The following is a 13,792-nucleotide window of genomic DNA, read 5'->3' as shown; positions in this document are numbered from 1 at the left end:
TCGACGCAGGAGGTCGTTCCGGACCCCCGCTGGACTTTTGGCAAGTCTTGTGGGGGTCAGGAGGCCCCCCCAAGCTGGCCAAAAGTTTCTGGGAGTCCAGCGGGGTTCAGGAAGCGATTTCTTGCCGCGAATCGTTTTCCGTACGGAAAATGGCGCCGGCAGGAGATCGACTGCAGGAGGTCGTTCAGCGGGGGTTCCGGACCGCCGCTGAACGACCTCCTGCAGTCGATCTCCTGCCGGCGTCATTTTCCGTACGGAAAACGATTCGCGGCAAGAAATCGCTTCCTGAACCCCGCTGGACTCCCAGAAACTTTTGGCCAGCTTGGGGGGGCCTCCTGACCCCCACAAGACTTGCCAAAAGTCCAGCGGGGCCCGGAACGACCTCCTGCGTCGAATCATTTTTGTCTATGGCCGCCGCCATTTTGCGGCGGCCATTTTGCAAAATGGCGCCGGCTGAAGACAAAAGGATTCAATTGAGGGGGCCGTTCCGGACCGCCGCCGTTCTGGACCACCGCTGGATCCCCAGGTAATTTAAAGCATTGGGGGGGGGGTTCGGGAGGGTGGGGGATTTAATTTAAAGGGTCGGGGGTGGGTTTTAGGGGGTTGGCTCACGATTTTAACGATTTTTCACGATATTTTTAAAACCCAAACGGCAACAATACGATTCCCTCCCCCTCCCAGCCGAAATCGATCGTTAAGACGATCGAGGACACGATTCACATCTCTAATTTATTTAACATTTTTTTCTATACCGATCTTCATGGTTAAATACCATATCAGGTCGGTTTACATCGAACAGGGGTAAAATAACTAGGTAAAGGAAAAAAACAAAGTTACATTAAACGAAGACCATGAACTTGGAAGCTTAGGTAGCTGGAAGAAAAAAGATTAAGTTAAGTTAAAGGGAGAAATAACAAATTCCGGACTAGAGATAGTCCAGACTAGAGTTAGTCCACATGTTAGAGTCGGTATCCATGCTGTCCAGGTAATCAGAGAAGGGGAGGTTCCATTGATCGTGAGTAGATAACGCCTAATGTGTATCCCAGGGTTCTGGGAAGGCTTGGCGGAACAGCCACGTTTTGAGTTTTTTCTTAAAAGTTAGCAGGCAAGGTTCCAGCCTGAGTTCTGCAGGGAGGTTGTTCCAGATGAAACCCGGGTAACGGCGTGAAGTGTGCCATTTTAGAAAAGCAGTCAACCACCACCCAGATCACTGTGTTGCCATCAGAGGCAGGAAGATCCACTATAAAATCCATGGAAACGAGAGTCCTGTGTTCCGTGGGAGTAGTTAACAGTTGCAGTAGACCCCAGGGTCTCCCTACTGGTGTTTTTTGTTGGGCACAGGTGGGGCAAGAGTCGATGTAAGCCCGGATATTTTTGCTCATCTCCAGCCACCAGTAATATCGCTGGAGGAGTGTTACTGTTGGGCGATAGCCAGGTATGGTGAACACTACCTGCAGGGGTGAAGCAAGACAGGAGAGTAGGAGCCACAGCAGAATCTCTGGTAAGGCTGGTTAGAGTCTCTGAATCCGGGTGCAAGATGATAGGAGTCTCTGGTACTGGGTGCTGGCTGGAAAGAGTCTCTGGTGCTAGGTGCTGGCTGGAAAGAGTCTCTGGTGCTGGGTGCTGGCTGGGAAGAGTCTCTGGAACAAGCTGCCTGGGGGTAAGAGTGAACTTCGGGAAACACTGGAACAGCATGGGGGTACACGTGGATGTGAGTGCGGATAAGCGTGGTCTGAACACAGGACCTAAGTGCAGCTATGGGTGGAATCAGGATAGTGTGCAGATAAGTGTGAGACTGAATGTAGGTAAGTGTGAGCTGGATGAGAGAACCAGGGTGAGCAGGACAGATAATGACTGGACTAGACAAACCAAGGCAAGATTACACTGAACAGGAAACACAAAAGCCCGAAGGCAGCAGGACAGGAACAGGGAACAAGTAAGCAGGCAAGGCAGAAGGCTACAGGACCAGAAGAGCAGAGGCCTAAGACCACAGAGCAAGACAGGTAGCGAGAAGCCCGGAGCCGCACAGAAAGTAACAGGAGGTTAGAGCAGGGAGCCCAAGAGAACTCGATGCCGAAGCACTGAGGCATGGGCTAGGTGGGGTTAAATAGGGAGTTCGGGACATGGAACAGACAGGTAGGACAGACTGGGCCAGCCAAGAGAGCATGCTCATGAGGGGCCTCTGGTGGTGAGGAGGCTGCACAGCAGCCATAGCCATAAGAAGGTTCTGGGTCCTTGCCCATCCCGGATGGCCCGCGACATGGGAGTCATGTGCCCAAGCTAGTACCTTGCCGCGGAGTCTCTTAAGGACTACTGTCTTGCCTGGGGGTATGGTCTGGGTGGCCCAAAAGGATGATGCAAGCTGGATCTAGAATGGTTTGAACCAGTTCCTCATGATCCTCAGAGGAGAAAGAACAGGAAAGAGCATCTGCTCTTATGTTATTACTGGCAGGTCGGTAGCGGAGTTCGAAATTGAACCTTGTGAAAAAGATAGCCCACCGGGCTTGGCAGGGGTTTAGTTGTTGAGCTTGTTGCAGGTATACAAGATTCTTATGGTCCATGTACACAGAAATACGGTGCTGGGCCCCCTCCAACCACTGGCGCCACTTCTCAAAAGCAAGTTTGATGGCCAGAAGCTCCTTGTCTCTAATGGAATAGTTGTGTTTTGCTGGGGAGAACTTCTTCGAAAAGAATGAACAGGGATGTATTGTTCCTCCCGAATCGCGCTGGCTGAGAACGGCTCCTACCCCTTCTGTGGAGGCATCCACTTTCACAGTGAATGGACGTTGAGGATCCGGATTCCGGAAGCAGGGTTTCTGCAGGAAGGACTTTTTAAAAGATTGAAAGGCTTCTTCTGCCTCGGCGGGCCATGTCTTAACATTGGAGCCCTTGCGGGTCAGGGCCGAGAGGGGAGCGGCCAGTTTGGAGGTGTGATAATAATTTGCAAAACCAAGAAAGCGTTGAAGAGCTCACAGTACAGTGGGCTGAGGCCATTCTTGAATACTTTTCAACTTACTCGGGTCCATCTGGAAGCCTTGACTGAAAATAATGTACCCAAGGAAGGGTGGGGATTCCTTTTCAAAAATGCATTTTTCCAGCTTTGCATACAGATGATTCTCCCTCAAACGATGCAGAACAAGAGAGACATGTTGGCAGTGGGCACGCAAGTTGTTGGAATAAATCAGAATGTCATCGAGATAGACAACCACACACTCATAAAGAAGGTCTCGGAACACCTCATTCATGAGATTCTGAAAGATGGCAGGTGCATTGGTGAGGCCGAATGGCATAACTAAATATTCATAATGGCCGTCTCATGTGTTACAGGACGACATTCATCACTATGTCATATCCGGATCAAGTTATAGGCCCCTCGGAGATCCAGTTTAGAAAAATCCTGAGCCCCTTGAAGACAGTCGAAGAGTTCGGATATTAATGGAAGAGGATACCGATCCTTGATGGTGATAGCATTAAGGCCCCAAAAGTCAATGCAAGGACGCAAGGTCCCATCCTTTTTACCAACAAAGAAGAACCCAGCCACAGCTGGGGAAGTGGACCATCTAATGAACCCCTTCTGGAGGTTCTCCCGAATATAATCTGACATGGCGCGGGTCTCTGGGATAGATAGTGGCTAGACACTCCCATGGGGATGTGCAGAACCAAATTGATAGCACGGTCGAATTCTCTGTGCAGTGGCAAGGTGTCGGCTGCCTTTTTAGAAAAAACATCAGTGAATTGGCTGTATTGCTGTATTGCGGCGGTAGTCCTTCCAAAAGCGAGCTGTTGAAACATAAAGACGAGCGGAACTCTTTTTCAGACAAGTTTTTTGGCAAGTGGGTCCCCATCAGGTTAGTCAAAGAAAAGCCCAGTCGAATTGTAGGTTATGCTCCTGGAGCCAAGGTATGCCGAGGACAAGTGGGTAGATAGCTTTTGGAATCACATACAGGGCGAGATGTTCCGAGTGACTGGGGTCAATGCAGCATTCCAGCGGGACCGTAGTATGTGTTATTCTACCTGGAAGGGGATCTCCGCAGATGGAAGAAAGAGACAGAGGTCTAGGACATGGGTGAGTAGGAATGAGCAATTGTTCCACTATGTCCCGCATAATGAAATTCCCCCCAGACCCTGAGTCCACCAAAGCCAGCGTAGAGAATTTACGTTCTCCCAGATAGAGGGTCATGGGCAGCGTGAGTGGAGGAACTGGAGAAGTCAAGCCTAGGATCATCGTTCCAGTGGGACCTGGGCCCTGGAGCTTTACCGGGTGAATGGGACAAAGAGTGATGCGGTGACCTGGTTTCCCACAGTAAAAGCAGATATCTGCTTGACGGCGTCTTTTCCGTTCCTCAGGAGACATGGGCCCCCCTCCAGTTTGCATAGACTCACCAACTGCTTCTTCTGCTGTGGGAGCAGCCCATGATTCAGAAGGAGATTGTCATGGTAGGTTAAAAGCTGTAGTACGCCTTCTTGGGTTTTGCAGTTCAAGAGTTCTTTCTTGCAAGCGGTGATCCACACTGCTCACCAATTCGATGAGGGAATCTAGTGAAGGAGGAAGTTCCCTTGCTGTCAACTCATCTTTGATTTTTGTGGATAGCCCATTTAAAAAGGCAGACCGGAGGCAGTTCTCATCCCAGTGGAGCTCCGAAACCAGTGTCCTAAATTCAATGGTGTAATCCAAGAAGGCGTATCCTCCTTGGTGGATGTGCAGGAGCCTGGTCCCTGCAGCTGTCTGCCGCCCAGGATCTTCGAACACTGTCCAGAACAGTTTCAGGAAGTGGGGAAGATCTTGTAATACCGTATCGAAGAATTCCCATAAGGGAGATGCCCAGGCCAGGGCCTTGCCCTCAAGCAGGGATAGAATGTAGGTAGTCTTGGTTATACTGTCCGTAAATAGGGAGGACTGGAGACGGAAGTGCATACTGTACTGGTTAAGGAACCCCCTACATTGATGAGGATCACCTGCATAATGTAGGGGAGCTGGAAGCAAGATGGTTGGACAAGCAGATGACTGAACCATGAGAGACCTCACTGATGGGGAAGAGGCGATGTCCGCATAAGCTACCGAGTCCACACGGGTGTTGAGGCACACAATGGAGGACACCAACGCCTCCAAGGCTAGTTGTTTCTCCAAAATTCTCTGGGTTAAATCTGGAATGGCTTCGCCGGGTCTAAGGCCTTGGCTTAATGTTATGGTGAGGCTGGTGGACCCATTGCCTGAGGTGTAGTTGGCGCTACCTGTGAGGGCGAACCCCCATGGGTCTCCACCATGTGAAGGCAAAGCTGAGCTGGTGCAGAGGGCCGGCTGGAGCTTCGCCAATACCAACCCCGTTCCCCGCAGGTTGAGCCCTTGGGTTCTGTGTCTGGCTGGTCTTTGGTGGGCCCCTGTGAAGAGAGTTGAAGTGTCAGCAGGATCATCCAAGAACAGTCAAGGATCTAAAGCCCAAGGGTCGTCGATATCCAAGCCAAGGTCCGAAGCCAGAGACTCGTCGATATCCAAGCCAGAATCCAAAGCCAGAGAGTCGTCGATATCCAAGACAGAATCCGAAGCCAGAGAGTTGTCGATATCCAAGCCAGAGTCCAAAGCCAGAGAGTCGTCGATATCCAAGCCAGAGTCCGAAGCCAGAGAGTCGTCGAAATCCAAAGCCAGGGTCAGGAGCCAGGGAGACGTCGATAGCCAGTCCGAGGTCAGGATCCAGAAGACAGACAGAGAGAACTTCAGGAACAGGAGAGATCTTCCATAGAGGAAGCGGAAACAGGAGCCAGAGCAGAAGCAAAGGCAAGGTCTGGAAGCCAGACCTTGCAGGAACGTGCATGTGGGCCTAGGAAGCTCAGAGGAGGCAGGGCGGCAGTGTGTCGGAGGAGCCTGGGGAAACAGGCCCAACGGCGTGCCTACGAAGAGGAGCACGAGGAGACACCCCAAGTGTGTCTGACCGCCACTGTAGGCCGGCTAGAGCGGAAGGAATTTGCGTCGCCTTGGTAAGAGGGAGTGCCTGGTTGCGCAGGACCGCGACCAGTGGCTCTAAGAATTTGACTGTGCAATTAATTTGTTACCCGATTCTGATCCACCACGGGGGCGCACATACCTCCTCTCACCTACCGAGACCCTAGCCATGTCCAATTACATCAGTGAAAACTTGGACAGGGGGTTTATCCGTAAGTCCACCTCTCCGGCCGGAGCCGTATTCTTTTTTGTAGGCAAGAAGGATGGGACACTTCACTCCTGTATCGACTACCGAGGCCTCAATGCAATAACCATCAAGGATCGCTATCTGCTTCCACTGATTTCCGATCTCTTCGACTGACTTTAGGGTGCGCAGGTCTTTACCAAGCTGGACCTCAGGGGAGCCAACAACCTAATTCGCATTAAGAAGAGTGACGAGTGGAAGGCAGCCTTCAACACCAGAGACAGGCACTATGAATACCTAGTTATGTCTTTCGGACTTAGTAACGCCCCGGCTGTCTTCCAAAACCTCATGAACGAAATCTTCCGAGATTTGTTGTACCAGTCAGTCGTTGTCTACATCGATGATATCTTGGTATTCTCCCAATCCCTACAAGAACACCGCAAAAATGTTTCCTGGGTACTCTAACGTCTCCAGGAGAACCAGCTGTACACTAAATTAAAAAAATGCATCTTCGAGCAAGAAACCCTTCCATTCTTGGGGTACATCATATCTAACCAGGGGTTTAGCATGGATCCTGAAAAAACCAAAGCCATCCAGGACAGGCCTCAGCCTTCCGGACTACACCAGCTATAGCGGTTCTTGGGCTTAGCTAACTACTACCGTTCTTTTATTTTCAATTACGCCTCTCTGGTAGCTCCTCTAACTGCCCTAACCCGTAAAAGAGCCGATACCAAGCATTGGCTGCCTGAGGCAGTCTCTGCCTTCCTCTGACTGAAAGAGGCCTTTTTCCAGGAGCTATGCCTCTTTCATCCAAATCCTCGACGTCTTTTAATTGTCAAAGTGGATGCCTCCTCAGAAGGAGTCGGGGCCGTTCTTAGCCAATACTCCGCCAGCAACACACTCCATCCCTGCTCTTTCCTCTCCCGCCAATTTTCTGCTGGAGAACACAACTACGCCATTGGCGATAAAGAACTCCTCACCATCAAAATGGCCTTTGAAGAATGGCACCCCTGGTTGGCTCAACACCAGATCACAGTCTACACGGACCATAAAAATCCTGAATACTCGCACCAGGCTCAATGTCTCAACACACGGCAGGCCCGTTGGGCCTTATTCTTTACAAAATTTGATTTCATTTTATGATACCATCCTGCCGCAAAAACCATGAAGGCAGACGCACTCTCTCGAGCCTTTGATCTCTCAGATACCTTGGAAGACCCTAGCTTCATCATTGACCCGACTTGAGTCCTATTGGCCGTCACCATGTCAGTCCCCCCAGGCAAGACGTTTGTTCCACCACGTCTACGGAATCAAGTATTGACCTGGACCCATGATTCCCGAAGCGCGGGCCATCCGGAACAACACCGAAACCAGGTTGCCCTTCGCCGGATTTATTGGTGGCCAGGGATGGCTAAAGACACCCATTCCTACGTTGAATAAGCACCACGTGTGCCCGCGATAAGAACCCCATGGGTCCACCCTGGGGCTTACTCCAGCCACTTCCTATTCCCAGTGAACCTTGGGCACACATTTCAACAGACTTTATTGTCGACTTGCCGCCGTCCAAAGGTAACACTACTATCTGGGTCGTGGTCGACCGTTTCTCTAAAATGGCCCACTTCATGGCGTTACCAGGAGTACCATCAGCACCTCAATTAGCCTGCCTGTTTATCCACCACGTATTTCGCCTTCACGGTCTGTCTAAAGTCATTCTATCGGACCGCAGACCACAATTCACTGCTAAATTCTGGAAATCCCTCTGTCAGAAATTCGATATGACCCTGGACTTTACATCTGCCTGCCATCCATAAACCAACGGCCAAACGGAAAGAACCAACTGAACCCTCAAGCAGTTTCTGCGAGCTTACGTGAATATCCAACAGGACGATTGGGTGGATCTACTACCTTTGGCTGAGTTCACCCTCAACTCCCACCCATCTGCCACCACCAGCTCTTTGCCTTTCAGCTAGTATACGGCAAGCAACCCCTCCCACCGCTACCCGTCCCTGTGATCGTCCCTTCACCAGCCATCCAGCTGTCTGCCGAGGAAGTACACCGACTCTGGTTGGTCACCCAGCAAACCCTGAACAAAGCCAGCCAAGCGGCCAAAAAGTTTGTAGACCTACATCGAAAACCAAGTCCATCTCTCCGACCCAGCCAGAAGGTCTAGTTGAGTATGCGGTTTATCTGCCTGAATCTACCATCGATGCATCTCGCTCCCCGCTTCATCGGTCCCTTCTCGATACTACTCTGCATAGGCTCCGTGTCCTATCAACTTCAACTCTCGTCCTCACTCAAGATCCACAACACCTTCCATGTGTCGCTCTTAAAACCGGTGGTGTTGACATGGCCACCTTGGATTCCACCTGAGCTGCAACCTCTTTCCTCTGAAGATGACTCCACCTATCAAGTCCGGGAGGTTCTGGATGTCAGGAAACGCAAGAAGAAGTGGGAGTATCTTCTGGCTTGGGAAGGTTTCAGAACTGAGGAAAGTTCTTGGGAACCAATCGCCAAAATCCTGGACAAAGGTCTCCTCACTCAGTTCCACAGGACCCATCCATCCAAACCAAACCCCCGTCGAGGCACCCTAAATGGGTGGGTACGGCTCCCCCTACCTCCTTCGCCGTCGGATGTTCGGGCGGCCTCCGCAGTAGGAGGATCTACCCCTGACCGTCTCTTCGCAGCACTAGGCCACAGGACGAGGCCTCCGACAATCCTCTCTGGGAAGGGCCCTCCTTAGGCGCATGGCCACGCCTCCAGCATTCTTTTAAAGGGCCAGCTGCACCAAAATTAGTCCAGCCCTACAGATGACATCTAAAGCCTGGGACTACTTAAGGGAACTTCCTCCTCCAGTTCCTTGACTTGGCAACGAGTCTGCTCACCTTAGGTGAGGTCTTCTGTGCTTCTTGGTGCTCTGAGTCCTGTTCCTGCCTTCCGAGTCCTGTTTCTGCTTCCAAGCCTTGTTCCTGGTCCTGCTCCTTCCCTTGGTTTCACGGACGGATCTTCTGGCTTCTGACTTGGATTGGATATCGGTGACTCTCTGGCTTCTGACTTGGATTGGCTATCGGCGATTCTCTAGCTTCTGACTCTGGACTGGCTATCGGCAACTCTCTGGCTTCTGACCTCGGACTGAACCTCGACTATCACATCGTCTTCACAAGTGCCCTCCTAAGACCAGCCGGCTCCACACAACCAAAAGCTCAACCTGCGGGGAATGGGGCTGGTATTGATGAAGCTCCAGCCGGCCCTTGCTTTAGTCAGCCTTGCCTCCCGACGGTGGGGACCTGTGGGGGTTCACCCCCGCAGGTAGCGCCAACTCTCCCTCAGGCAAGAGGTCCACACTCTCCTCCGGCTACATAACACATACATGCTGTACCTAGATGTCACAAAGATGAAAATTGTGCAAACTTTAATTATCAGTGGAAACAGCAGGTGCAATGTGCAGTTTTTGCTCCAGAGCTAAACTGATATCAAGATTTAATAAATAAACTCATTCTAGTCAGTCATTCTTAGACTGCTGAGACCGACCACCTATTGCTAAACTAAAAGCTGCATTTACATTATGAGTATCAGTGCTGAATAGGAAGGGAAGAAGAATGAGGAAGTGCATATGTGAATGCATAAGCACCAAGGGTAGAGCACTGATCTGATCCAGAATCTTTTCAAATCAACAAGTCTTGCATTATTCACAAGCATTCCAAAAACTCAGCTCCATGATTTCAAAGTGATGTAAGGGAACATAACTCTTGAAAGCAAATAAAAAATGCATTATGTTAATTCAATGAATAGGTACCACCTAACTTGTTTGTTGAATCTTATTTCTAAATTGAAGTGGAGGAAGCTATAGAGGGAAGTAAAGAGAAGAAAGGGATATAAAATGATGTATTTCTTGATCTCACCGCATGCCTGATTTACTGACCTTTATCACATGGAGGTTGACATCCTCTTGTGGAAGAGGATAGGCACTGGTGCACTGGAGAATACAGAAGTTTGGATTAGCAGCTTTAATCATCTGATAAACCCGACACATGGTGTCCATTGACTGCATGCCACTAGAAATCACCATTGGGCGCCCTAAGATAAAGCATACAAGATGCTAGAATAAAAATTTTTAATCTCAAACTTCACAATTTTTATTAAAATACTTCATCTCATAGATCATGAAATTCAATTACAAAACTTCTCTAATATGTTTTGGCTGTTTCCACTGAGACAAAAAAGTCTTTCCAATTCTTACAAATCATTAAATATTTGTAAATGTAAATTTAATGTTAAGCTTTTAAATATAGATGAGCTTGAAGGTGTTTAATATCTCCATTTGGGCATACATTTGCTCCACTTGAATTAGAGATGGGTACAAACATCAAGTCTTTACTTTTTATTTCTTAAAGAAGCAATATTTTCCAGCTACTGTTTTCCCAAGCCACAATTTTGTGCTTGTGCATCATAGATGAATGCATCTCAGAAATTAATTCTGAACCAATATTCAGGATTGGGACAACTTATAGTAATTGGCTTTCCTGCACTGCTTTGTGGGAGAATAAAAACTACAGTGATAAAATGCTTATCAAGTCCATAAACTACTATTAATAGGGAACAGCCACTACTTGTTGCCGGCATTAGTAGCATTGAATCTATTTAATGTTTGGGTACTTGCCAGTTACTTGTGACTTGAATTGGCCACTGTTGGAGATAGGATACTGGGCTTGATGGACCCTTGGCCTAACCCAGTATGGCATTTCTTATATATTGTCAAAAAGGGAAAACTCAAGCAGAGGGGAAGGTGACACTGTGTTGTGGCCGCCGCCGACCGCAAACCTCCGCAGCCAGTTCCATGTCCCATCTGCCGCCGCAGGACTCACTCAGCGCGGGCTTCTCATCAATGACTCCTGGACTTGCCTTTATGGCAGGGAGCCGCCACCACCAAATACCTTCATCACGCCCAGCATACCATTACAAAGTACACCGATCACCAAATACCTTCATCACGCTCAACATCTAAACGCTCACCAGGCCCACTGGTCTTTATTTTTCAGCCACTTCGATTTCATCCTACGCTACCGCCCTGCTTCCAAGAATGCCAGAGCGGATGCACTTTCTTGGGCCTTTGACTCCAAAGTTACTCCCGACTCCCCGTGTTACATTATTGACCCGGCACAGATACTGCTGGCCGCAACTCTGCCAACGCCTCTTGAGAAAACCATAGTCCCTTTGCGGCATCACCAGAAAGTTCTGGAATGGGCCCAAGATTCACATATTGCAGGTCACCCAGGAAGAGCTAGGACTTTAGAATTATTGCAACGATACTACTGGTGGCGACAGGTAGAAAAGGATGTGAAGGTCTATGTGGACTCATGCCCGGTCTGTGCCCAGCAAAAGCCAATGACAGGACGACCTTGGGGGCTCTTAAAGCCGCTGCTGGCCCCCAAGGAACCTTGGACCAACCTGTCCACTGATTTTGTGGTGGAGCTCCCTCTCTCAAGCGTCTGTCATGTCATTTGGGTCATCATTAACCGCTTTTCGAAGATGGCCCACTTCACTGCTCTTCCCAGCCTCCCTTCAGGCCCCGAACTAGCCAACCTCTTCACCAATCACATATTCTGGGTGCACAGTCTTCTACAACATATGACCTTGGATCGAGGAGTGCAATTCACCGCTCATTATGCCGTAAGTTTAACATTCAGCTGAATTTCACTACTGCATACCACCCTCAGGTGAATGGCCAAGTGGAGCGAACTAATCGCATCCTAAAAACATTCCTCCATTCCTTTGTTAATAAACGTCTGGATGACTGGGCCTCCCTCCTCCCCTGGGCCGAGTTTTCACATAATTCTCATCTCATCTCAGCCACAGGGTCCTTGCCCTTGTTCACAGTGTATGGGAAAAAACCCCATTCCTCCACTATTGATACCACTTGCAGGGCCTTCCACCACAGCTCAGCTAACCGCCCAGGCCCTCCAGGAACTTTGATTATTTCCTGGGTATGAACCCAGGAAATAATCCAGGAAGCAGCTCACAAGGCAAAAGAAATGATAAACAGACACTGACGGGCAGCACCCCTATTCAACTCGGGAGACAGAGGGTGGCTCAGCACCCACCACATCAGACTCAGGGTGCTCTCCATGAGATTAGCTGCCCACTATATCAGGTCTTTCTCAATCATGAGGCACATCGAACCCGTTACCTACCAGCTGCGACTACCTTTATCATTGAAGATTCATAACAGCTTTCATGTCTCCTTGCTTAAGCCTCTGGTCCTGTCATGGCTTTGCCGGAAGCCCCCAAAACCCCCAAAACTATCGTCTGATGAAGATCAGATCTATCAGGTAAAGGAAATCCTGGATGTCAGATGACATCACAAGAAATGGGAATACCTGATTTCCTGGCAGGACTTTGCCCCGAGGAGAACACCTGGGAATCTGCTTCCAATATTCTAGATAAGGATCTCCTCAAACATTGCCACAGTGTGCATTCCAGGAAACCCAAGTCTTCTAGAAGGGAATGTAGAGGAGGGGTACTGTTACCGCCGCTGACCACAAACCTCCGCGGCCAGTTCCCTGTCCCATCTGCCACCGCGGGACTCACTCAGTGCGGGCTTCTCCTCCCCGACAGCTCCGGGACTTGCCTTTGTGGCAGGGAGCCGCCGCTACTGCGTCCAATGCTGCCACACCGTCCTCTCTGCTGGGCCCACTAGGCATGCGCGCGCCTTCCCCTATCTTAAAGGGCTATCGCCTGGGAGGCTGCCGACATCCCCTTCTGATGACGTGGGCTAAGGACCCTATTTAAGGCCAATCCTACCGCTCCTTCCCTGTCTCAGCAACAGGTCCCGCTCTGCTCAGAGCTGCTGGTTGCTCTGGCTCCATGTGTTCCTGATCCTGCTCCGTGTGTTTCCGATCCTGCTCCATGTGTTCCTGCTCAATGTGCTCCTATCCCTGTTCCAGCTCCTCGTCCCCTCGGCTTGCTCTTCTGATTCTTGACTTGGCTCGTCCCTGGATTCTGCGTTGTCTGCTGCCTGCCCTAACCACTTGCCTGCTCACCGTCTCTTCTGCTAGCCGCCTGCCCTGACCTCTGGCCCATTCCTGGATTCTCCTCCTTGCTGTTGGCCCCAACCTCTGGTACATCCAACCTCACTTCCACCTTCTGCCTTCAGGATCATCTTCATCCGGAGACCCGCTACTAAGTCCTGCCTGCCCCAACTCCCAAGGGCTCAACCTGCAGGGAACGAGAGCTGGTATAGGTGGTCTGGTTGGGTCTCTATCACCTGTGCCTGCCTCCCAATGACGAGGACCTCTAGGATCCCCTCTTTTAAAGGTGGCACCAACCTCGTCTCAGAGCAGGGGTCCACTATTCCACGTAACACACTGTACCACAAGGTGACAGCTAGATCCAGATTACGACAGTCACTAGAACCTATGCCTGACTCAAATTTCCCTCAAGCTGAAGAACTGGTATGCAATCCTAGAAGTGGAAGGGAAGAAACCATCCCAGGATGAAGAGGATGAGGAGGAATCATAACTTGCACATCCCAAAGCTACAGGCTCAACAACCACTGCACATAGGAGGTGGTTGGTGACTCACTTCTGAGGGGTATGGTTAAATCGATCTGCTGACCAGATATGTTCCGGGAGGTGTGCTGTCTGCTGGGTGCCAAAACACAAGATATTATGGTG

The 13,792-nt window shown here is 50.1% G+C and overlaps 1 protein-coding gene across 1 annotated transcript in view; it reads right to left on the bottom strand.

Moving 5' to 3' along the window:
- LOC115092778 (sialic acid synthase-like) overlaps positions 1 to 13,792 on the bottom strand; it is a 102,350-nt gene that overhangs the window by 20,785 nt on the left and 67,773 nt on the right. The window contains exon 4 of the mRNA XM_029604088.1: positions 10,042 to 10,196. Coding sequence (XP_029459948.1) covers positions 10,042 to 10,196 — 155 coding nt within the window. The remainder of the gene's footprint in view (positions 1 to 10,041; positions 10,197 to 13,792) is intronic.

The sequence above is a fragment of the Rhinatrema bivittatum genome, chromosome 1 (genome assembly GCF_901001135.1).
Source record: "Rhinatrema bivittatum chromosome 1, aRhiBiv1.1, whole genome shotgun sequence".
In the NCBI taxonomy this organism is placed as follows: domain Eukaryota; kingdom Metazoa; phylum Chordata; class Amphibia; order Gymnophiona; family Rhinatrematidae; genus Rhinatrema; species Rhinatrema bivittatum.
This window is presented reverse-complemented; position numbering and strand designations above follow the sequence as displayed.